We start from the raw sequence: 26687 nt of genomic DNA, 5'->3' as shown, positions 1-26687 counted from the left end.
AATCAGTAATTTTTACTTCCTTACGGTACTTTTAGTTGATTTTCAAAATAATTATTAATGTTCAGTTAAAACAAAGTTCATGGGCCAGGGATTTAGCTCAGTGGTTTCGCTGCCTGCTGCGCAAACGCAAGGACCGGAGTTCGATCCCTGGTACCAAAAAAAAAAAAAAGAAAGTTGTTCTGAGAATGGAATTAACCCTCTGAAAGAACTAAATACTGTATTAGTGGATTTTTCCTTGCACTTTATGAGGCAGGTGCAGTGCCACTGAGCTAAATCCACAACCCTAATTATTTCTTTTTGAGAAAACCCAATTTGTTGTCATCTATATCTGCCATGATATTTAGTATTTTTCCAATCATTCTTCTATATGGAAAGAAATAAGAAGTCAGGATTTGGTTATTAGAATTTTAGCTAATTTTCTTGGTGCACTTCTTTTTTTTGTTTTGTTTTGTTTTTTGCTACCAGGGATCAAACTTAGGACCTTGCACTTGCCAGGCAGGTGGCGCCACCACTGAGCTAAATCCCGGGCCCTTGGTGCACTTCTTTTTTGGGGGGGTTCCTGGGATAGAACTCAGGTCCTTGCACTTGCGCAGCAGGCAGCGATGCACTTCTTAAACTATGCAGGAAGACCATAATTAGCTGTATCATTTATTCAGTTATTGTAGTATTAGAGGATAGGAGTTGATAACTTTTCAGCCTATTTTTTTAAAGATCCAGGTTGAAAATAATACAGTATAAATAAAAGTAATATACAGACAATTTAACTTCTGAACATAGAGGAGGACTTTTTATTAGGTAAAAGCAATGGATTTAAAAATGTAACAAAAGTACTTATGTAATCCAAAAATTCCACTTTATACTAATATACAGAAAATAATCACATCATTGAATGCATCTATACCGTTTATAATAATTGTAGTTCATTACACTTGCAGTTAATACACTCAAAATTTAAGCCATTTTTCTTTAGTAAATCTCATTTAATAAAAATTTCATCAATCAAAAATTACTTTTTGAGTCATTTTGAGTCATTTTTGAGGCACCTTTACTTGTAATATTCTATCTTTTATTTCCTATTTTTTTTAGATGCTTGCAATTCTAAATGCTTCATGTTCCCAAAAAACATTATATAGTATTTTCTACTCTAAGACTTTGTTTTGTTTTGTTTTGTTTTTGGTACCGGGGATCGAACTCAGGTCCTTGTGCTTGCGCAGCAGACAGCGAAACCACTGAGCTAAATCCCTGGCCCTAAGACTTTGTTAAACTTCATCTCAAAGCAGTTCATATGTATTTGAACTCTTTAGTGAATTTCTCTCTTCCTTTCCCCCATATCTATTATTCCATTGTAATGAACTCTTTCTCTGATTTTCAGCTAGTCTAATTATTAGAATGAATATTCAAGTTATCATCCAACCTTACAGCTAGGGTTTTTAAGTGACTGCACTTCTGCATATACTATTAAGTATACTTTATGTTAGATCTTTTTGTGAAATGCCTTAGGAAAACATTTGCAGAAATAAGTGTAAAAATAAAACATTTCTAAAAATGTGTAACATCTTGATATTGCATAAAAAACAAAATAATAGGGAATTTGGTACATAGTTAACCAAAGGTAAAAGTACAAGTATATTCACAATAAGGAAATAATATGGCCACAAGTCACATCCTTAAGAAACATGTGCATGTGTGTACGTAGCAAAGCATTTATAACCAGGTTAAGACTCACAAAATATTCAATTCCTCCATAAGAGGTTTTTAAAAATATGCTAGTTTAATTTTATCTTGAAATTTGGAGCTGACAGTGTGGCTTTATTCGTTACATTGAAAATAAATATTTAACAAAAATTAATTCTGCCTTATTAAGTTATATTGCTAGGTTCAGAAGAAAATCATGTCTGTGATCTGCGAAAACAGACCACTAATGAAATAATATTGCTATGCTTTCCCTTCAAGTTAACAGTCTTAAAAAAGAGCTTCATTAATATGAAGTCAAGCATGTTAGTGGTATATTCACAGAAAGGAAGGAGGGCAAGTGTTACATCACAATGAAGAATAACTAGATAATCTTGTTAAAATGTTGGCCTTAATTTTTTTTTCTCTGTACCATTCTTTTTAGTTAGACTCTAGTCTACACATTTTTGGATGTAACTTTTTAAACTGCCTAATTTCATAATATGTAATATACATTTCATAATATTTAACTTGTAATTCTGGTTAAGTTTAGAATTATATGTTTTTAAAGACATGTGATTATCTCTTTATATTTACAGTAGCCTAGCAAGCCCTTTTATTTTAGAAGGGACTCTTGAAGATAATTAGCACAGAAAGTTTCATTTAGTATAGCTGATTTCATGAGAGTTTTACAGTTACATTTCTTTAGTAGGTTTTCCACGAATGCTAGAAGTCACCATGAATCAATTTTGTTATGACAAGGTGATTCCAAAGTGATCTTTATTGAGCTTTCTTGGATCTTTGCAACTGGAACTTTTGGGGTTGATGAAGTTTTTCAGGAAGACAGAAAAGGTGGTGTCACTTCAGATCTGATATTCCTGGGTCTGCACTTAAAGATTATCTGTTGAAGAGTGATTCTTCCCCATGTCCTCTCCAAATTCAGATCTGTCACTTCTCCAGAGGTTTAGAAGGCCCTATTTCACCACTGCCACACAGAAAAAAACAAAACTCAAGAAAAATAGTATTACACATTTACTGCTCTATGAGATTAAACATTTTTAGGTCAGAATTTCTTAGCTTTTGGCACCAGGCCAGACAAAGAACAGAGAAGGAAAGCAAAAGAAAAGTGCCTAGAATTTAAATTTAATTACTTCTCAAGAGTAACTCATTGTGCTGTCCAAATATAATGTATTCTTATTACTAATATAATTCTTTAGCTACCTTTTGTTTTTTTACTCTTGCATGATCTGAACTAGAACAGTTGGGGACATAAATATGTAACATAAAAAAAGATTGGAGGTCAGACATATAGAATAGGGAGGAAGAGGTTAATACGTTTTTTTCAATAAAAATAGTTCTACAATGTATTTAATGACAAGTTTTGACCAAAACAGATGTAACAAATGTAAAACTTCCTGTTCTTTTTAGTCTTCACCCAGTAAGCTAACACTTTTCTAAAAATATTAAGTGTTGTATACTCTGCAAATGAAAACAAGAGGCATTTTCCTTCAAATTCCTAGTTTATAATTCTAACCTGCCCTAGCAAGCCATAGATTCTGGTTTAGATCTGTATTCGCTGCAGCAATGTTTTGACATAGTGATCCTTATTTTTTTGAGAAACAGTTTCTTAAAATGTTTTTCTTGTATCAGGGAACATAAGCATTTGAAAGAAAATGTGACTTTCACAAACTGTGTATTAGAGTTCTTTCATCAAAAACTGAGCTTAACTGATTCTATTGGTTTAAGTAGAATAAAAGACAATGTAACTTTACTTTTTTTTTTTTTTGGTACCAGGGATTGAACTCTGGTCCTTGCGCTTGCAAGGCAAGCGACGGAACCACTGAGCTAAATCCCCGGCCCAACAATGTAACTTTAAATAAAGCTTAAGTGGCGGCTTTATAGAATGTATACTTACCTCTATTTCTCCCAAATAGGTAAGTATGAGTATTATGCAAATTATCTCATAAAATTATTAACATTCTGGGCACTGAAATGAAGTTTATTTTAAATTTGTCATCTTTGTTTCTAGACTGTCCTATGATTTAATATAATAATGGGGGGTTGCTCATCTTTTGGCTCTAGGCTTTCATATTATTTCTTAGTACAATGATGACTAGTACACTGATACATCTGATTCAGAGCCAAGTATTGAGTTGTCTTCATCTTTTTTTTTTTTTTTCAAGACTGAGTCTCGCTTTGTAGTGCAGGCTGGCCTTGAGCTCACTATGTAGCCCAGTCTGGCCTTGAACTTGAGGCAATCCTCCTGCCTCAGCCTCCTGAGTACTGGGATTACAAGCATTCACCACACCTAGCTCGTATCACCTTTTCTGTTTTTTGGTTAGCAAATTGAGTTAGGATAATGAGAAATCATAATGGCTCCCTGACAGTGATTTATGTGGATTTTTTTTTTTATGGTAGCAGGGATTGAACTCCCTTGTGCTTGCGAGGCAGGTGGCAGGTTTATGTGGATTTTGATAGAAAAGAGAACAATTCTGTCACAACTGATTGACTTTTAATGTTTTCCTGAATACAAGGGAACAACTTAAGTAGGATTTAAACTTAAATTTCATCTGGTTTTGGTCAGAATATACCCATGTTACCAAGTAGCATGTCCTTGAGTTTGACAGAAAGCAGTGAAAAGTGGGTCATTTAAATAATTATATAGACACTGTTCACAGAATCTTCCCCATTTCATTCTATTTTCAGTTGAAAAACAAGCCCAGGATTTAGTGCAGTGGCACCTCACCTGCCTCAAAAGCGCAAGGGAGTTTGATCCCCAGTACCAAAAAAAAAAAAGCCTCAGTTGAAAAACATTTGACAAATGCAACAGATGCTAGGCAAATCATTTAAAGTGGTAGGCTCAGCACAGTAGCATAGAATCTGTTGCATAGAAATCATGTAATAAATGAAAAAGTTAAAATCAAGCCAGGCATGTAGTGACCCGTCACTCCAGCTACTTGGGAGGGAGGCTGAGACAGGAAGATTCCAAGTTTAAAGCCAGCTTGAGCAACGTAGTGAGACCCTGTCTCAAAATAAAAAAGGCTGGTGATGTAGCTCAGTGATGGAGCACTTGCCTAGCATGGGCAAGGCCTTAGGTACAATTTCCAGAACAGAAAAAAGAGAAAGAGAAAAAAGAAATTAAAATCATATTAGATTGGAAAAGATTGTTTCCCTTACAACATTACATAACTTATTAAGTTTGTTGCTAGGTTAGAGAAGTTATGCAGCTGTCATTTCCTGAAATTATCTTTCTTTTAAGGTTGTAAGTTATCCTAAAAACAATTTTCATAAACTATATGTTGTTAGAAAAATCTAAAAGCAAACTTAGATTGCTTTATATGACTGAAAACGATCACAGTATAATTATGGCAGGGTGTTTTATTTACTGGCCAAAGAAAGGATGAATTTCTTATCCACATTATCTGTTAAAGCAAAAAGGAAACTGGTTATTCTGTCATCTTGCTTTTTCTTGAGAACATTTATTTTCAAATCATCAAAGTTCAACTTATCAGTCTCATAACCAATAAAAGAAATGGAGATTGCCAGGGATCTAGCTCAGTGGTGCCGCCACCTGCCTCGAAACTGAAAGGTCCTGAGTTCAATCCCCAGTATGAAAAAAAAAGAAATGGAGATTGATGAGAGATTAAAACACAAAGGACAGGAATAGGGAAACTAAAGGGGGGAAAGACACAGACAGAAATAGGGAAGTTGAAGTCAAAGAAATTTTTAATTGAGCACTTACTATGAACCTGAAAAATGGCTGACAGTACCACTAAATGTTTTAATTTTAAATGCAGGAAAGTCAAAATACATTATCAGCATTTAATGTTTACTTCTAAAACATTATTCTGAATGACTTATTCAAATAGTTTTGTTTGTGACTCACATTCTTACGTAACTCAGAATGCTTGTTAAGTACCCAGTATTACCACCTACCTCACCAGGCACTGTAGGTAACAGATGAACAAAAAGCACAGCTTCACAGACAGGACTTATCACGTGTTCTTATGTTGAAAAAGACCCTTCCTTCTTTGCAGGGGGAACATGTAACTTAGTGATTAAGGACAGGAATGCTGGCTAAGTTAGTGGCCCAGGTTCAAATTCCAGGTCTAATATAGTTTGTTTGATTTTAGGAAAAATACTCAAGCCCACTAAACCTCGGTCTCCCACCAGGAAAATTAGTATTATACTTACCTCAAAGGCTGTGAAGATTAATTAAAACGATGTATGTAAAGCACTTGAATGTAGAGTGCTAAATAAGAGGATGCTGGGATTGCCAAGTGAGAGCCCTAGTACAGACGGATGGATCTTGGGATTCCAATTCTCGGATATAGCTTCAAATTCTTAACATAATGCATTCTTGGAATCCATCCTCCCAATTTACTGCACCTTGGGTATCAAAGACGTAAGGAGGACTCTACAAGAACACATTCCCCTATGCTTTTTGGTACCCTGTAATCCAGCAAATATTTGATGCTGGGACTTTATTACTGGGAAGCCTTTTTTTTTTTGGTACTGGAAATCGAACTCAGGACCTTGCTCTTGCGAGGCAGGCGGCGGAACCACTGAGCTACATCCCCAGCCCAGGGAAGCATTTCTTACAAAGGAGGAAGGGGTGGTGAGGAAAGTTGAGGAACTGATCAAAGCAGATTAATGGACAAAAAAAAATTTTTAATTTTAATTCATGATAAACCCCGTTAAAATTAGATATATCATTTATTTTCAACTACGGGTACACATACGTACTCAGGTTTTTTCTTTTGGTACTGATTTAGCTTTTTCTTAACAATGACAAGTTTTATACTTTATTTAAATATTACAACTGTTATATGGGTTCTTTAGAGGTTCCAGAGATCTATTAAATGTCAGCTTAAGTGATAAAGGAATGAATATTGTTTAGCCAGAAAGTTGTCAACCACCACCAGCCTCTCTTCCCACTTTTTAGAATATAAAAGTGATTAAGTATTTAGGGATAATTTTAGCATGTCCATAACCACTGTCCCATTAGACATTCTATAATTATTTTAATCTAATCAAATTATTTAAATCCCTGTTCATCTCACCTATAACTTCCAAGTCTTTTAATTCAATTTTTATACCTTGTTCATATTTTTGCTTTCAACTACAGTAAAACAGGATTTTTTAAACCTATCATTTTTCCTTTTAATTAGTATTGACTGCCCTAATACTTGCTTTATAAATAGCCCCTCTGGAGTCCTTTTTTTTTGTTCATACTCAAGCTGTTAGTTTTTAGTAATTAAGCATTTGCCTCATACTATTTTGCTCATGTGGTCATTTCTCTGAGTGTTTTAACTTTAAAATTATGAAAAACTAAGACAAATTCCTGAGTCCTAATATACTGTTGTCTTTGTTGTGCTTTATAAATCTCTGGGATTCTTTGTCCTATTTACTAAAAATTATAGATCATTCAAGTTGCACTGTAATTGGTAGGAAATGTTAGGAGCTGACTCTATTCCACCAGGATTTCTTGCTATTTAGAAAAGGGAAGGCTGGGGGTGTGGTCAGTGGTAAAACACTTGCCTACCATGTCAAAGCCCTGGGTTTGCTTCCTTCCTAGCATTGCAAAAAACAAAACTAGTCTGAAGGCTCATTGTGCATTAAGACACCCAAAAACTGGTCATGCACTGAAAAAAGGTCCTTCAAAGCAAAAATGATGTCTCTGTGAGATGGGGTGGGGGGTTGGAGCCTGAACATATAAGTTATGAAAGCAGGAGCGACAACTTCCACAGTCCTGATTCATTCTCTTCAGTCTAGAGCGACAACTTCTACAGTCCTGATTCATTCTCTTCAGTCTAGAGGCCACAAAGCAATAGGAAAGAAGTGAGAGCTCTATGCTTAACTCTAGGAGAGGAAGGAGATGAGACAAAACTGAGTTGGAGAGGGATATTTTTCACCCCCATCCCTGCCAATTTAAAAAGCCAAGTAGCCTTTAAATGAATTTTGGCTTGATAAAGAAAATTATATATTCCACTTGAAGAAGTCTATGCTGCCTTGTAGCTAATCCCAAAGCAAAAAGGTGTGTCCCATGTGGTATGAAACAGGGAGAAGGCATCATGAAGTGTAGCTTTGTAAAACATAAACCTCCCAGTAGTGTGCAATTACAAATTTATCTATTTCCTTGCTAACTGCTGGTTGTTACTGCATGCCCAAACACTAAATTAAATCCCTTTCTAATACAATAGATAGATAACCCTTTCTTCAAGGAGTGATAATATTTAGAAAAAGTCCTTTTCTTTAATGGTAGGAAAGCCATTCCAACAGAAACTTTTGATGAGGGTAGAAAAAAGGGATCCCAAAGAAAATTATACCCACTAAGACACTATCTAGTCTGGAAATTTTATTTATCTCTTTATACTACTCTCTAGTGGTCTCTGGGTTAGACAACTTGTTTATCAGGTTCCTAGAAGTACTATATACATACATACTATATCTCATTTTAATTGCATTTCAGATTTAAGTACTTGATAAACTATTGTATCCAAGGCTCAGAGGAATCACTCTTCCTTTTTTCTGCTGTTATGTGGCTTTTAAAAACAATCCTGACTTTTCATTTACCTTTTTATGCCACTTTACTTCCCATTACTTTAATTATTCACTGGCTCCTTTGCTATTCCTATCCTTACTTAACATTTAAACATATCCCCACAAATCTGTGAGCTCACACTGTGCTCTGATACTTTCAACTAAATTAGTACTAGCCAATATGTCTCTCAATTCCCTTGGCAACTTGTTCTTTTATGCAAATTATATACAAAAATATGATTTGCATATCTTAAAATCTATGAACAAAAAGAGCGATGCTATTACTGTTTGTAATCACAAAACTGTATTTTTAAATATAGGAGTTAAAATCCCTTTCATTATGAGAAGGGTGTTACGTTCAAGTAATTCACATTAAAAGGCATTCTATTCAGTATATTTATTTATTGATGGGTCAATTGTGCCAGTATTTTAATTCACATGTAATGATGTAGACCCTATGTCCAAACAACTAACAATACTACTTTAATTGAAAAATGATAAACTGTTTCCACTTACGTTGTGATTATATGATACTCAAATTTCGTATCCTTTACAGAAATAAAACATGATAAATTGCAATTTTCTACAACACACTTTCTCCAAATCTAAGTATGACACAACACATTTTTGTGCACTCTACTTTTATAGAACAACCAGATTTATAATTGATTTCTTTATTAGATTTATCAATATACATGGCAGCTTTCTCAAATCTCAAAGTACCAAAAAGTACGTAATTTTAAAGGTGAAAAATCACTTTCCTTTAGATATTCCTAGATATTCCTATTAAAATCTATTTATAAACAAAAATAATTGATAAACACACTTTAGAAATCAGAATATTTTAAATTAAAATATTTTTAATGAATATGTCTTTTAATTAACTATCATAGTTAAATTTAATATCACAAAACAAAATGGCTTATCCCCACCAACTTCCCAAGTGAGGGAAAGTCATTGGGATTTACACTTAATATAAGTTTTAAATGTGATTATTAAATGATAATATTTTATCAATTATAGGAAATGTTTATTTATATTTTTTAAAATTTTGGTATCGGGGATCAAACTCAGGTCCTTGTGCTTGTGAGGCAGGCGCTGGAACCGGGGAAATGTTCATTTATAGGAATTTCCTCAGGTCCATCAATTATTTTAGGCCAAGTTTGAGCCCATGTCAACCTTCCAGGTTACATTCAGCGCACCTAACTCTCCTAATAAGTTTATCAATTTAAGAATATGAGTTTCATTGATAATAAGAGAGAATAAGCAGTAGCTAATCCACTGTTCAACTGATAAAAGACAAAAAAAAAAGCTAAACCTGAATGGGATAATTTCAAGTAATAATTTAAAAAATTTTTTTAAACTTTAAACAGGAATGGCCAAGGCTGCTGGCTTAAGATTTCACAGGATAACCTTAAGAAAAAAAACAAAAAAATAAAACACATAGAAATAGTGAAGTCATTGAACCTTATTGATAAAAAACTAAAGTTTAATAGTCATTGAAGGGGTAACAGCAACTTATTGTCTACATTTAAAATTAATTTTAAAGAAAACTAGAAACAAAGAATGCTATTAAGAAACAACAAAAATGATAAACATTTAACACCTAAAGTGTACTTAAGATCCTAAATAAAAATATTAAAGATAAAAGGGCTTTGAAATTTTTTCCAACAATTCATCTTATAAAATCGATTTCTAAATAGCTCATATCCTTTTTGCTTTGGTGTTTTGTTTGCTATCAACTAGACATTAATACAGTAGAAAATCTCTTAGGTTCTTTTCAAATGCTTGGCATTATAATGTGATCTCATATCTTTCCTCAAATTAAATTTTGCTCCACATATTCCACATGTATACAGATGAACATCCATGTGCTGCTCCAATTGTTCATTATTTGGGAATATCTGAAAGCAGACCTGGCATATAGTCTCACCAGCAGATAAATGAGAAATCATATGCCGTACATGGTCATGCTTTCTGAAGTTTCCTTGATCACAAATGGAACAGACATACCTGGCCATGCCTTTGTGCATATCATTGTGCAGACGCAACTGACGTTCTCTTAAAAACTGCTTCCCACATGTCTGACAAACAAACTGTTTTTCCTTAGTATGAACAGTATAGTGTTCTCTTAAATGACACCGCTGATAAAATCCTTTTCCACACAAATTACAAAAATGCTTTCGCCTATGATCTCTTTCATTTTCTTCCATAATCGCACTTTTAAACATATCTTGATCTAGGCAGCTAGACATATGTTCAACCACTAGATTTTCAGTTTCAAAACGCTGACCACAATTAGGACATCGAAAAGGACAGGCAGAATGTTTAAATAACTGCTTTTTTTGGATGCTGTTTATTTGGTAATGACTGTCCCTAAAATCATCCAGCATTTCAACAAACATATCTCTTATTTCAGACTGTTCATCAGGGTTTTCTTCCATGTCCATCTTCTCTTCCGTATTTCCTAGCCCATTCATTGTCAGATCTTGGGGTTCTCCACATCTCTGTGCATGTTCCTGAAGCTGCCGACCCTTGACGAGGATCTGTCCACATTTACCGCATGCACAGATGTTCTCAATGTGTTTGGCTAGGTAATGAGAAGACAGGTCCTCCTCTGTTATTGTGAGTCCACACAGCTCACAAGAGGCATTTTCACTATCCTCTTGTACCGGACTACTGTTGTTAGGGGGCCTCAGATTTTCTAAAGTACCTCTTTCATCAGAATTTATTGACATTCGAGGTTTTAGAGATTTCCTACCACTTTTTTTAATGCCAACATCTTCTTCGACATAGTATCTATAAAATGGCTCTTCGGGTTCATCTTCTAATTCATCGTTATCAGTGGATTCATTGCAGTCTTTATCAGTAACTTTAATAATATTAAAGTCTTTAAGCTCATCTGTAGGAATATCTTCAGGCTCCATCTTAATGATGATTCTTTTCCTCTCAGCAGCCCTGCTTTTTTCTTCACTGGCTAGTTCAGACTCCACTGTGCTACTTTTTCTATTTGCAGTGGTTGAAGCAGAATCATCAGGACCCTGGCTTGTGTCTCCTCTGTATTTGTCTGCCTGTGTAGAAAATGTTTTAGATGCATCTTTTTCACCAAATTCAGCTTTGATATTACTGTCTTTTGCATCTCTCATATCTACTATTCGGTGGTAAGATCTTGTGTTTTGGTATGAATGTCTATTAGTACAGGTCAGTACATGTTCATCTAATAATTTTTCACAGCTAAAGCCAAATCCACAGCTGTCACAGGTAAAACTCCGTCCAAAGCGTCGTGATACCCTTTCTTTTGGGGCAGATAATTTGGACACAGAACTTTTCTTACATACATCAAACAGTGGTTCAGGAAAATTACCCAATTGTAAAGATTCTTCATCTGGTTCTCTATTATGAGGTGTGTTTACTGTTGAACTTGGCTCTGCACACCACCTGTTGGCTTCACTGCCATTTCTAGCCACAGTGTCTTCATACATTCTTACTCCAAATATCATTTTGGTGTTCTGTTTGCTGGAAGCAGAAGAGGAACATTTTGAACTAGAACAATCTGCATCTTGTATGTCTTCTAAGCAGTCAGGAACATTGTAAAGCTGTAGGTAGTTCATTGCCACTTTAAACTGCTCAAAACTGGAGGGAGCTGTCATAATTTTTCCTAAATACATAAATTGCAGAATGAGATCAAAACACTCAGCACTGATTTTCATGTTGCTGAGATTCAGTTGTGCAGTACTATGCTGATGGTTCATGAAAAACATTCTAAAATAGGAGCTGCAGGCAGCTAGAACAGCTTTGTGTGCTTGGAAGTAAATGTCATCAATTGCAATGCAACAGTCACAGAGGAAACCCCATTCTCTTTGGTTGTTTAGCTGCTGCAGGACATAGCTGCTGTGGCTGGGCTTTGCCATCTTCTAGTAGAGACCTATGGAAAACAAATATTCAAGTCAGAGGAGATATAAAAAAAGCACTTGAAAAACTAATTTTTAATCATGATTTTTGACTTGTATTAACTTTGCTATTGCAATAAAGGTATCAACGGCTTTCTACTCTAATATAGTAAAACTCTAATATATACCTGAATTGCTTTTTAAAACTTAAAAGATGGAGTCAGGGATGTAGCTCACCAGTGCTGCACCTGCCTGGGAAGCGCAAGGTCCTGAGTTTGATTCCCAGTACAAAACAAAAAAACAATTTGAAGATACTCGGCCATTTATTCAGATTTCTTATATTAAATAAAGCACCACAAGCAAAAACTTTAACTGTGGTTTTATTATGACTCTAAGGGGGAAAATGTATACTAAATTTGAAAGGAAAATGACATTAATTTAAAAATATTTATAGGAGGGGCCAGGGATTTAGCTCAGTGGTTCTGTCGCCTGCCTCACAAGCACAAGGTCCTGAGTTAGATCCCTGGTAACAAAAAAAAATATTTAAAGGATAAAAACAATGCAATAAAATAGCAACTTAAAGTTAATAACTAGATTGTAGAGTATTAAAAAATGTTTTAGTGAAAGGACCCGAGTTTGATCCCCAGTACCAAAAACAAAACAAAACGTTTTAGATGTTTAATATTAAGGAACTACTGCTCATTTCTGAAGTGTGACAAGAGTTTCAAGAGTCCTTATCTTTTATATGCTTACTGAAATATTTATAGATGGAATTATAGTTGAGATTATTCTTCAAAATAAGTGAGGTGGATATGGGTGCTAGATGATACAAGATTGACTTTATAACTACTGAAGATAAGCAGAATTATGGTTTTAATGTATGTTTGAAATTTTCCATAGAAAAATTTCTATTTAAAAAAACTTTATTAAATTCTGCAGATGTTACATCAAACAAACAGGGTTGGTCAATGCTTTCCCCTTTTCTTTAATTAATTCTGTAGAGTCAGAATAACATCTTCAATGCTCAACATGCATTTTAGGGTATAAAGCAGCAGTAAATTTACTTGGGAATGAAGTGTCTATCCTTAGATTGTAAGTTTTTCTTTTCTTTTTATAAACTGTTAAAGTATCCGAAAGTAACATATACTTACTACAAAAACACATACAAGTAGTACACAGACTAAGAACATCTCACATCACATACCTCTTCCCAGAAGAAATCCCTCCAAATATTCTGGATTATATACCTTCAGATCTGTTTACACGCATACATACACAGTCAACATACTGAGTACTTACTATGTGCTGGGAACATAGTTGTGCTTTTTAATCTGAATGGTATACTACACATACCATTCTGCAACTAGTTTTCTAAATTTAACATGGGTGAACATTGTATTTTTAGTCTAGAGAGTCAACTTTAGATAAAAACAGGGAAATATTTAAATCACCAGAACTCTGCCTGGTGCAGTGGCACATGCCTGTAGTCCGAGCACTCTTATTGGAGGCTGAGGGAGGAGGATCACAAATTTAAGCCCAGACTGGGTAATTCAACGACTTAACAAGAAACTGTCTCAAATTTTTAAAAAAAGAACTGGGAAAGCTCTGTGCAAAGACCCAAGGTCCAATCCCCAAAACTGCAAAAATAAATAAATAAATAAGAAAATATGAAATACACTAGAAATCTTATTATACTACAAAGCCAACAAAGGGGCAGGGATTTAGCTCAGTGGTTCCATCACCTGCCTTGCAAGTGCAAGGTCCCAAGTTCGATCAACAGTGCCAAAAAAAAAAACCAAAAAACCAAAATAAGATCCAATTTTAGCCTCAAATTGTAATTTGTATGCATAAAGCTTCAGAATCTAACTTCTAATGAAAAGCCAGTTCCTATACATACAATTTCACTGAACTTAATGACATCTGCTATCATCTTAAAATAGCAACTGTGCTTTTTGAAGCCAAATCAAATGTTTCAAGCAGGTAAAATATTTCCAACATTTGTAAATTGGGTATCTTTACCCAAACTGTGAGGAATCAGTTTTACCATGTGCCAAAATAAAACAAAAGCAGTATACACACAGATACTCACTGATGTTATTTATAATTTTAGTGCCTGGCAATAAGGGAATTTTACAGTAAACTAGGGTAAACCTACTCCCTAGAACTCACTTTCTCAAAATTCACTGGCCTTTAAAAATTGTATTTATGGCCAGGGATTTAGCTCAGTGGTTCAGCCACCTGCCTTGCAAGCACAAGGACCCAAGTTCGATCCCTGGTACCAAAAAAAAAAAAAAGTTAAAAATTGTATTTATGAGTGAAAACAATGGAAGAAAGTGGGAAACAGTTTCAGGATGTAGAATCAAATAAAAGGAGATACAAAAGTATGTTACAATTAGAATTATGCAAAACAAACCCAAACAATATTATCTTATTCAGAAGGTAAAATATTACACAAAAATGTAGACCCAAGCTTATTTTTAGTAGGGTGGTATTCCTAGGCCTATAATTTTTGGGGGGGGTACTTGGGATGTAACTCAGGACCTTGCACTTGCGAGGCAGGCACGGTGCCACTGAACTAAATTCCCAGCCCGTATAATAATTTTTGAAGGATTCAGAAACCTTGAATAGAAAATAAAGTGGTAGAAGAATAAGCATCCACCTCCCCACCCACTAAAAAGAAGTTTTCTAGTAATGAATTGTTCAAAGCAAAATTGTTTGGAGGATGAGTATCCATATTAAAGCAGGAACAAAATGTTGTGGACACTACAGAACAGTAAGAAGAGCACAGGCCTTGAGTCAGACAGACCTGGATTCCAATCTGGCTTTGCCACTTCTGTAACTTGCTTCTCCCTTGTTGATCCTGAGTGTCAAGGTGGCGATAATAATAACATATCAAACATGAGGACTCACAGAGAAAATGTGTAAAATGTATAGTAATAATGTAATAATTCAATAATGTAATGATTTATGGTTACTATCACTGCAATAGTAATGCTTATTTAAGCATCAGGAAGTAAATCTAAGTTTAAGTAAGAGTCCATTAGAAGCCAGTAATCGGTATAACTTTCAGGTATTAAATAGGCAATGCTTGAAATAATGACATGAAGAGATTAAAGGGTCCAAGAACCCTTCTTATCTAAATGAAAGCAGTTTTATGGCCATTAACCCAAATTAATACAAATACCTACAAGACCAATTATATTGGCACATCTGAAACTATACTCACTAATCCATTAGATTACATATACTCTTGTGTTAACACTAAAAAATTAACATTATCTATAGCATTTAAATTTATTCATTTATTTAATGAATATTTATTGAGTACATTTGGTATACTAGGCACTGATCAGGTACTAAGCATTGGCAAGAGCACAAGTATTCCATCACTTCAAAGATACATCATTGAGAATTTAGTTTTTCTTGATTAGAGATCTCATTCAGCATGTACTCAGTCAAGTGGCCACTCTGTTGAAGACCTCACACTGTAAAGCAGAGGAGGGCTCCAGGTGCCCCTTGGTGTGGCTCCCACCACCTCCACATCTGTCTGCTTTGCTATGTGGATGCCCCTCAGAGCTGGGTGTTGAATAAGGGCCATGTAACATTCAATGCTAACCATATACGGTAGCTTCCAGGTCAATAATGGTGAACCTTTTAGAGCTTTCAATAATACAAACTGCCTGCTGTAGCTCATGAGCCACAGGTTCACCACCACTGTCTACACTGACCTACCATTATAGTTTAAGTAACATTACTATGCACCTGTCCAAGTTCTGGGTAAAACTGATTTTAGCTAGAGTAACTTTTACCAGCAATAATTCACAAAGTGCAGCCAGGTGTGGTGGCCCACGCCTGTAATCCCAGCACTTGGGAGGCTGAGACAGGAGGATCACCGGGAGTTCAAGGCTAGCCTGGGCTACATAGTGAGTTGAAGTCCAGCCTCAACTACATAGCAAGAGCTTTTCTCAACAAAACAAATCAAAACGGTGGGAGGGGCACAAGGGAAGAGATCTAAATGCCCTGAGACTTCTTTTAGCTTATCCCTTGAAGATAATTTTTGCATTGAAATTTATGAAGGGGGCTGGGGAGATTTAGCTCAGTGGTTTCCTGCCGCACAAGCGCAAGGACCCGAGTTCAATCCCCCCTCCAAAAAAAAGAAAGAAAGAAAGTTATGATGCATTCACCTGGGGGCGGTGAGTACTGATTAGGGCCTCACATATGCTAAACACTCTATCACTGAACTACATTTCCAGCACTGCACTCATTTTTTACTAAACAATAATTTCACCCAAATTCCAAAAGTTTACTTTTTTTCAACTTTTTGATATCCTTAATAATGCTCCAAAAAAGAGTGAATTTTATGTTATCATAAGAAGTTTCACAATAAAATTATGTTTTATGTTACAGTAGAGAAATTTTCACAATAAAGGTATGCTTGTATTTGAGATGCTTGTTTTTGTGACTAAAATCTGGGACTGCTTTTCTCTGTGTTACTGGCTGCATCATGGAAGAACAAATTTATTACAGCTGAAAGTCAAGCAATGGGGCTGAGGGCAGAGCCTTCAAGTCTGATTCAAAGACTTAACACCCTTTACATGGAGACTGTTTCTCCAAGGCTACAATACAAGGACAGCCAGGGTGCAGGACTGCAACAAGAATAAGGAGTTAGATGGTGCAAAAGTTTACATTGAATTTTTAAAATTTTAGTTTGAAAAAGCTTAACAGCTCACCTCAAATTCAAAGAGCCACCACAGGGCCGGGGATTTAGCTCAGTGGTTTCGCCGCCTGCTGCGCAAGCGCAAGGACCCGAGTTCGATTCCCGGTACCAAACAAAACAAAACAACAACAAAAAAACAGCCACCACACACATTAAGCATATTAATTTAAATAGTCATAGATTTGTAACGGTTAGAGGAATATTTCATAGAAGCAAGCAACCATCTAAGGGCCTGAACGATATATCAGAATATAGCAAGGCCTTCTATCTACCTAGACAGCACTAACCACTTCCTTGGTGTGGTGCAGTGTGGCCTTCTGCAGGGAACCCTCACCAGGAGTGCACATGGGTCCTTAGTAAGGGGTTTATAGGGACAGAGGTGCTGCTGCTTAAGTGATTGTCCCATCTGAATACTATGTATAATGTGGTTTTCTCTCTACACGTCCATTTAGTCTTACTTGACAGATGTGTTCCCTAAGTTATTCTGTGTAAAACCCTTTCAGGGACCGGGTATTTTGGCTTAGTGGTTTCGCCGCCTGCTGTGCAAGTGCAAGGACCTGAGTTCAATCCCCGGTACCAAAAAAACAAAAAAACAACAACAAAAAACTCTTTCAGCACATTTCTCAGACACCGCAAGATTTAGACACAACTTTTCTCCATGGCATATCTCTTAAATTGGAAATAACTGTTGCTGGAAGTTTCTTTTTGCTCCAGCCTTGGTCAAATGCCAAGTTAAGGGTCCATATTACCTCTGAGTCTCAAAGAGGATTTAAGTACAGGTTGAGCATCTCTAATCTGAAAATCTAAAATCCAAACTCCTACTTTTTGAGTGTCAACATGCCAATAAAAACCATAAAAAATTTTAAAATCCTGGAAAACTCTTAGAAATCTGAAACACTTCTGGTCCCAAGCATTTTAGATAAAGGATACTCAACTTGTAAACACATTCATTTCCTTTCTTTGTCTTATGTGATTGAATGTATGGATTTAACTGGAGGACTACAGATTATCTTTGTTAAAAGCCAGAACGTAATGAAAGGATTCTCTCATGTTTTAAAATTAGAGTATCAGAATGCATTGAACACCCACCATGTTCCTAACACTGAATAAAACACTGAGGTGCAGAAAGATGGTGTACAGTAGAGCTAATTATATATATGAAGGATTAAATTTGAAACCAAAAAGCAATCTGAGAACAATTAAGTGCTAAATTACACTGAATAAAGTACAGCAAGAAATTAGAAGACAAAAGCGTGAATTATACCAGAACAGTAAGCTTTAGGGATGTAGGAGCTGAATGAAGCCTTGGATGAATAGGATAGAAAAAAAACAACACAGGGAAAGACATTTCAAGTATCTGTACAGGTATGTATATGTAAATAATTGTGAAGAAACTATACAACAGTTTGGCTAGAAACGTAATGAAAGGGAATGCAGATTTGCTTTAAACTGATGATGAAGGTTATGAAGGTAGGGTAAATGACAACCATAATGCACCACTAATGTGAACAGCTAACATTTAAGTCTTGGTATAGTATCAGGCTCTATTCTTGGCAGATGTGTAAGTTACTCAGCCTAGGGTATTATAGCAATGAAAAACTGACCAAGACTGAGCATGGTCTTGAAGATTTTGCCACCTATAAAAATATCTCATCAGGACATGGGGATATAAGTCAGTGGTAGAGCACTTGCCTACCATGCGAAAGGCCCCAGGTTCAATCCCCAGTGACTCAAAAATAAAAGAAATGCAGATCGGTAATATTTTTTTTCTTTAAATGTCATTTTCCAGGACATACAGTCCAAACACTAAAGTGATTAAATCCTTTAGTTTTTCTCCTTGAAACTTTTTGGAATAACCAAAAGAGGCTCCTAAAGAAAAAAGGTTTTACTTTAAGCCATTTAAATGTCAGAGATGATCAAGTTTAGAAAATTTTATTCACTATTTAGACCAAGCATTCTGGATGGCTGTTAAACTCCAAATTCAGTACTTAGTACAGGAAGTTCTGAAATTATAATTGGGTTATATTCCAAAACTTATTTTTAAATTATTTGGAACCCGAAACACATTCCCATAGAAACAATGCTATAAATGGTGGCTCAGTTTCATGCTCACACCCTTAAGTCTTTTAAAGCCATAATATAGCTGTGTGTGAATGCTGCAGCATCGCTTGCATCATCAGCACTGTGATCTGAGGAGCAGAATGGTACAGTAATGCCTACTGTACTGAACCGCGAGGACAGAGGTGAGGCTTAATCGTCTTTGTGTTCCTTGTGTTTGGCACACTCTTCCCACACACTTGGCATTTAATAAGCACTTGTCAACTGAAGAATTAAGAGAGCCCGGGAAGCAGGCACTACTAGATTTGAATACCACCTCTACTACTTATGTAGCTACAAGGAAACTTTTTTTTAATCTCTCTAATCCTATTTTTCTCAACTACAGAGATAATCATACTCTTCAAAGGACTTCTGCATAGATGCTTTTAAATCAAGCATAATCCAATTTTTAAAAATATTAATGTCATCACTGTAAACATATTTATAGAATTTTATGAAATAATGTTTAATCCACTGTTTTATAGACCAGAAAGTAAACTGAAGCCTTCAGAGGTTAAGTGATGTGCTCAAAGTCACACTGTTTTAATGGCTCTCATGATCCAACCTTGGTCTCTTTAATCCTGGTATCAAGCTCTTCATATATTCTTACTGCTCCCATATGTAGCACCATCTGTCTACTTTGCCCTCTGTATCAATTATGTTTTGCTGAAATGCTGGAGCTGGTCAAATCTGCAGAGATTGTTTTCACTTGGCTGGGCATAGGTCACATGCCTGTAAGATCCCAGCACTCTGGGAGGCTGAGGCAAGAAGACAAGTTTGAGAACAGCCTGGGCAACTGAGTGAGACCTTGTCCTAGGAAGGGCTGGGGGTGTAGCTCAGTGTGAAGGCCCTGGGCTCAATCCCCAGTACTGCAAAAATAACAATAATAATAAAAATTAAAAATTGTTTTTACCTACACAGAATGTCCTCAGCCTGTAATGCTTTTGGAGACTGTTTTGCCTCCTTATCAAGACAACAGTTGTTACTTCTAAAAGGGGTGCCAATCTCTGATGCCACCATGTCAGTCTCTTTCGGCCTGTGAAACTAGACAGACTCATTGAACTCAATCTCTAATACTTTAATTTTCTGTGAGAACCTGGGGAAGTGCTCTATAAGTATGACAGAAGGTTCCACTTCTTGAACTTTACTGACAGGCAATCCAATTCCTTCTTCTCTTGCTTCATTCCAGGGCACAGGCTAGCTACGGTTGCTAAGTAATTTAGGAATAAGTGAGACAGTCCAACTGCATTATACTCTATGAAGTGAACTAGTGAACTCATCCACACAGAAGGCAGAGAGAACATAATGGCTCTTGGAATATTTTCTTTCCTTCTCAGAGTACAGCTATTTAATCCAGGCTGACTACATTTTCATCTGTTCAACCTGAGGCCTCATAGCATTGTGACCACCAGAGGGCGCTGTGTAAACAGCTGGCTTCCTCTCAGCTTAAAAGCACCCTCACCAGGAAGTCCCTTTCTCCACTTGGCATTTGTCCTCTCAGGGTTCATTTTGTAGGTCTTCTGTCTATACCAAAATATTCACTCTTTGTCCTCAGAGCCTGTTTGGGGCCCAAGTAAAACTGCTCCTCCCTCTACATTCTGTCTCTGCTGCCACCCCTATAATCCAATCATTCAGATTACTTGGGTGTCAGCCGGAACTTCTCCCTCATAAACTACTGCCTTACCAAGTTTCCTACTTGAACTTCTCAAACCTGCCCCTTATTTCTTCCCCACCTTTCCTGCCCCTGTAAGGCCTCTACTGTCAATCCCAAGTTATTAAAACAAGCTCCTTAGGGGATTTAGCTCAGTGGTTCTACCGCCTGCCTCCCACACAAGGTCCCAGGTTCGATCCCTGGAACCAAAACAAAGCTCCTTAACTGCTCTCTTAAATCCTCCCTTCACTTAGATGATGCACAAAGAACAAAAACTAAGATCCTGTCATTCTCTCATCATGGTTCTCCCCTCACATATGCTCAAGCTAAGGTGTAACTTGTGAGCATGCAGTCCTCTCTGGGCCTCCCCCCACACCTACTCCTGTATTTGGCTACTTCATACTTCAAGCTTTATGTTCAAGCAACACAGAACTTGCTAACTAACCCCGAGTCCTCCCTCACTCTGCACTTCCTCATACTTTTTATTCTTAAGGTTTACTCATGCTGATTGAATAAACCTTCCACACATCATTTAAGAATCCTTTATTATCTCCTCCTAAAAGTGTTCTGTAACAACTTCCACTATTTCGTATTTCTGTGTATTATGTCCTTATTTTGCATTTACTGTATTACACTCTATTTTAGTAATCAGAAGAGCAATACTGAGTCGGCCATTAAGAGCAGACTAACCAGACTGGCAGAGCTCCGCCACCTAGGTGAATGACCTTGAGTGGGTTGCTTAACCAATTTATGCCTTAAATACTCTCACCTAAGAAGGAACAGTCTTTCCTAGATACTACTGTGAGGCAGTGTCTGTTACCTAAATAGTAACTGGTTACAGTTTATCTCTGTGTTGGTCTCCCCTCGCTACACTGTGAGCAGCTTGAAGGCAAAGGCTTTGGCTTACTCTCTCTACCATAATGGGAGGAATCTCCCAGTTTCCTTCTGTCAGCAGATCTTACACATTAAAAAAACAAATGTATTGTTTCAATTCTGTGGCTCCAGTATTTTTAAAAAATTCTAACCAAAATCCTGAAAATTCATATCCTTATCTAATTACAATTCAAAGAAATAAAACAAAGAGTTTCATACAAAAATGTTCTCAGCTTAAATCTATTAAGATCTCCCCTCACCCTAAGTCAACACAGTGAAAACCTTCCTTTCACGAATGCTATTCCCTTGGCTTAGAACATCTTCCATGTCCATCTTGCCATCTTCCAAGAGTCCTTCTGACCCCAAGGTATGGCAGGTGCCCAGCTTCTGCACTGTCCAAAGAGCTTATACATGCCACTGTAGGGTGACACAGAATGTAGCATCCAAACTGAGATGCTGTCTGTATGCCTCCACATGTAAGACAGGTGTTGTAATTACTGTGTTAAGTCCCTGAGATCAAGGCATGGTCTTAGTCATTAGCATAAACTCTGAGCTTCTAACATGTTCCCTTGCATTTAGTTGACATTTGATGTTTTTGAATGAATAAATGTGCAAGTAGTTAAGTTTTATTTTGCTTTTCATTTTTGCTTATTTCAGTCAAGCAAAATGTGCTTGACATTTTACAGAGCATTTTTCGTACATTATACAACCGAGTCTCACAACCAAAGCGAGACAGGGATTTTTATTATCCTCACTTGGTGAACGGAAAAAACATGACCAGTGGTTGATTTACCCCAAATTGCTCATCTTGTAAGCAGAAGCTGGGACTCATTTGATTCAAAGCTCTAAGTTTCAGTTTTTGTAAAGCAGAATACACTTTCTGGACATGACTACTAACTGAAGCTTTTATTACTTTAGAACTTTTAAGACTCAGAGTCTCCTTTTTCCATGAATCTAAAAGCCCTCCTATTGCCCCATCCTGCAGGCAGGTAGGATGCCCTGCTCCATCCCTGTATCTCCCTTTGTACCTGCTGACTTCCACTGGCCACCTCCAATACTAGAGATTTAAAGTGGGGATGGAGCTCTTAGTTACCTCTAAAAAGGATTACATGTGTCTCACATGGCCAGCTAACATAAAAATCAGGTTGGTAATTTAATTCTTTAACTTTAAAATTCTGAAAACAATTTTAAATTTAAAGGGAGTTGTGTAAAAAACACCCATGTCTCCAATACTCTCAAGCAACCAAGCTGTGACTAAATTTGTAAGTACTGTTTTTGTGCTTTGTTTTCCTGAACATCAACTTCTTCATAACACACTCTTCAATACAACAGGCTAAGGAATAAGTGATTGCGTACTCTGAGTAAGAGCTCTTGTAGTTAATATACAAATGACCAGGGCCAGGGATGTAGCTCAGCGGCACTGGCCCTGCCTGGCAAGCCCAAGGTCCTGAGTTTGAGCCCTGGTACCAAAAAAATCCCAAAACAAAACAAAACAAAAAAATGACCATACATGCCAAAATATAAGTGCAGTTAGAATCCACCTTAAGCATATGCTAAGATGCCAATTAAAAACGTCATTCAGGCCTCAGTCCCTACTACCCCTTCTCACTATCAGTCCTTCCCAAGCCACATCTGAAAGCAGCAGACACCACCACCCTTCATTAGAAAGTCCCTTTCCTATAATTTCCATTGCATGTTTGGCATACACCCTCTGATAAATGATCAGGAGTCCCTACCATCCAGTATCAGCACAGGGGATATTTTGGCAGTGGTCTTTGTGGCAAGTACTGTATATCCACTCATACTTGACTGTAAATTAGGTCATTCTCTACACATGAGGGGTTTTGTTTTAATAAGTTTGACAGGTATTTAATCAGAGTGGATACCAACAATACCAAAGTGTGAGAACTAGCCCATCAACATTTACTTCATGAGGTCAAACCCAAAATAGCAGCTTTGATATATTTAAACTCTCATGCCTACTACTTCAACACAGAATTTATTTATTTGGTCCTGGGGATCAATCTCAGGGCCTTGCACTTGTGAGGCAGGCAGCAGCACCAGTGAGCTAAATTCTTATCCCTCAACATAGAATTTAAAGATGGCTCAAAACCTCCCTTTCCCTCCACCAGACAATGCTCACCAACCCCGGTAGTGGACAGAGAACTGAACCCAGCTGACAGGCTATCCCTAGGCAGGGAAAGGCACACACAGCAACCCAGCTATGGTTACCTTCCCCCGTTTCTAAATCAAAGACCTGAGTGCTCACAGTGCTTATCTCTGAGGAATAGGAGTCAAAATGACTTTCATTTTTGTATTTTATATATTCCCATATGGGCTGGATTTTTACAAAGAGCATAAATTTTATAATTTTTAAAAAGCATTTCAAGAAAAATTAATAACTTTTAATTTGGTTCACATGAGAATATAAGAAAAATTGCAAAGCAATTCCACTACTTTATCATGAGGTACTAGCACAAGAAAATATCAGGAGAGAACATTCTATAGAGACCAGAGTGATCTCTCAGGCAGATGTTTCTCAAATATACCTTAAAAAAAAAAAAAAAAAAAAGATTGCAGCTTTAAAACAAAAACTATGGAAATGTTTCTGCATTTCCATACCAAATGATTCCCTCCCCTTTGGAGCCAGCAGACTTAGTGCCTTTCCTGGCCAGAGAAGGACAGGCCCGAAGGCAGGCACTTTTTTTTCTCCTGCATATTAGAAGAGAAATGGTATTGCAAAGAACACGGAGACACTTTGAAAAGGGTCCGTGAACTGTACCTTCCCCAGAGCCTTGCAAGAGGAGAGAATGAGGAAGCAGTACAAAAACTTAGCAGTGTTCAAGTGAAATCAAAACACAAGGTCAATGGGGCCGGGAATTTAGCTTAGTGGTTCCACCGCATGCCTCACAAGCGTTAAGGTCCCGAGTTCGAGTTCGATCCCTGGTACCAAAACAAACAAACAGAAAAAAACCCACAAGGTCAAGAGCAAGTGACTGCTCAGGGTAAGGGCCTGGTTAAAACAAGTTTTGTTTTCTCTGAAAATGATGCGCCCGCCCACCCCTCCCCGAAAGAGGGGGCCCTCACTTTAGTGGTAGGAAGAACAGAAAGGCTGCTCAACCTGCGTTACTCAAAACCATGAAAATCTGGTCTTATGGAGAAATTCTGCTGTTAAAATGAATGTAAGACGTGAGCTCAAGGCTTCCTGCACTTTGTTTATTAACCTTTGGAAAGCTTTCACCTCCACCACGCTTACGTATCAAGAAGGAAGCTTCATCTAGCTCCCAAAGCCATCCAGTTACTACTAAGGCATTATTAGATATTCAGCCAGCGATTCAAAAGGAAAGTTTTCAAGTTCGGAGCAAAAGATAGCCATCATTCAGGCTTCCCCTTCCCCCTCTCCATTCTCCCCACTTCTCTACATCATGGCCATCTGCACTAACACCTCACAGAATCTGACTTCTCCGTTTCAGAGAAGACCGCGATTGGTTTGAAGTTGTCAGAACTGCGCCCTTCACCAAATCTGCTTCAGGAACTGATTCCGAGCTTCAAAACGCCTCGAACCGCTCCTTGGGTTCGGGTGTCCAAGGGAATAAATACTCTTCCCGTGGTTGACAGACCCTGAGTGGAAATACACTGGCTAGGGGAAAATTCCGCGTGTACCTACCACACACAACTCGATTCGGAAACACTGTGGCACACCAACCAATGCCCTATCCCCAGAAAACAAGGACTTTGCTCAGCCTCTCCCTGGCGCGCCAAGTCGGAAAGCGTCCAGCCCAGCCTCTGAGGGAGCGGACGCTCCGCTCCGGCAGAAGCCCGGGGAGCGCGGACCGCCCCGCGCCCACACCGACACGCGACGCGACTCAACTTTGGTAGGCGCCCACCGCAGGAGGCGAGCGCACCTTCTTCCCGGGAAACAGATCCTTCCCATTGAAAATTCCTGAGCCCCAGACCTACCACTTTTTACTGAACAAAAACCGTGTGCGCCGGAGAGAGGAAGGTGGGAAAGCGCACAGCGAGAACCGCCTCCCGCCTCGGCGCGCGCCCAAGTCCGCGGCCTCGGGTCTGGGACGCTTCCCCTCCTAACCGCCGCAGAGCCGCGGCTGAAGTTGAGAAGCGGGCTCTGCACCCGTCAATCAACCGGGTCCTCCCGCCTCCCGTCCACCCCTCCCCTCCCCCCTCAAAAAATGAAATAAAGGCAAAGAAAGGGAAAAGAGAACTAATTTGGGAACTAGTCTCCCCTGAGGCTTCGCCTCTGACCAAGGAGGCCGCACTCCCGGGACCCGGCGCGCCAGCCACGAGCAGGCGGCCCAACAGCCTCCTGTCGCCGGATCCTCGCAGCGCGCTCGCCGCGCTCCGGCTCCCCGCAAGGGTCGGCGCCGCTCCGGCCCCGCACTCCGCCAGGCCCAGGGCCCAGACCAAAGTTGAGCAAATCGCCCCACGACTGGCAAATACTCACCGGGCGAAGTGGGAACCAGGGCTGCGGAGATTTTAGGAAGTTTAAGGCAAATCGGCCGCAGGAACGGCGGGCGGAGGCGAAGGGGCCGCGAGTGCAGCGGCGGCGGCGCGCGGCACTCGGGCTGGGCTGCACGGAGACTCCGCTCTGCCAGGGACTGCGCTGCAACAAAGGACTTCCGCTGCCGCACAGCCGCGCCTGCCGCACCGCACTGAGCCGGCCCCGCTTACGCGGCGACTCCGGGTCTGCCCACCAGTTCGCCGCGGCGTCCGCCAGCCTTCCCCTCCCTCTCGCCCGCCCACCCACTCCGCCGCTGGCTGCTAGGGGCACCCGCGGTCGCCTGTTTGTTGCAACAAGTTTCTGCGTCGGTCTCCGGGCAGGCTGGCACAACCCGCACCGCGGGAGCCGGCCTGGCCACCCCTCTCCCGAGGGTCGGCTTGGGACCTCCTCCTCCTCCTGTTTGCACAGCTGGATGGGACGCGACTCCTCCCGACTCCCCAGGGGCAGGATGCTGCGCACTCCGCCCAGATGTCAGGCCCCTGCCCCGCCGGGCTCGGCGGCCGGCCCTCCCTCGAGGCTCATCCCGGCTGTTTGGGGGCGCCGGCGCCCTTCGCCCCGTCCCGTCCCCAACTCGTCCACTCAGGATCGCCCGTTCCCCGCGTTCCCCCCGCCCAGCCCCCCGTGGGCCCGTCCGCCACGGATCCTGAGTCACTTCCCCCGCCATGCCCCACCCCGCCCAGCCCGCCTCTCCTCCGAGGCGCCCGGCGCGGCCCCGCTGGCCCCGCG

At 38.8% G+C, this 26687-nt stretch overlaps 1 protein-coding gene across 5 annotated transcripts; it reads right to left on the bottom strand.

Annotated features, from left to right (window-relative positions):
* Positions 1–765: 765 nt before the first annotated feature.
* On the bottom strand, positions 766–26558 carry Zbtb1 (zinc finger and BTB domain containing 1). Of its 5 annotated transcripts, none has more exons than XM_087195261.1 (3): positions 25905–26558; positions 10228–12139; positions 766–2656 (listed from the first exon to the last, which is right to left on the bottom strand). In XM_087195261.1, exons 2-3 carry the CDS (start codon positions 12123–12125, stop codon positions 2620–2622), a joined length of 1935 nt encoding a protein of 644 aa, XP_087051387.1. In that variant the 5' UTR covers positions 12126–12139; positions 25905–26558; the 3' UTR covers positions 766–2619. The 5 variants fall into 5 exon arrangements, with proteins under 5 accessions (XP_087051387.1, XP_087051385.1, XP_087051384.1 ...); XM_087195259.1 differs by lacking the exon at positions 766–2656 and adding an exon at positions 16835–16892 and having other exon boundaries at positions 8597–12139; XM_087195258.1 differs by lacking the exon at positions 766–2656 and adding an exon at positions 14911–14964 and having other exon boundaries at positions 8597–12139.
* Between the last annotated feature and the right edge of the window lie 129 nt (positions 26559–26687).

The sequence above is a fragment of the Heterocephalus glaber genome, unplaced genomic scaffold, assembly GCF_053883595.1.
Source record: "Heterocephalus glaber isolate CG9 unplaced genomic scaffold, H.glaber_assembly_v1.0 deba00001608, whole genome shotgun sequence".
In the NCBI taxonomy this organism is placed as follows: domain Eukaryota; kingdom Metazoa; phylum Chordata; class Mammalia; order Rodentia; family Bathyergidae; genus Heterocephalus; species Heterocephalus glaber.
This window is presented reverse-complemented; position numbering and strand designations above follow the sequence as displayed.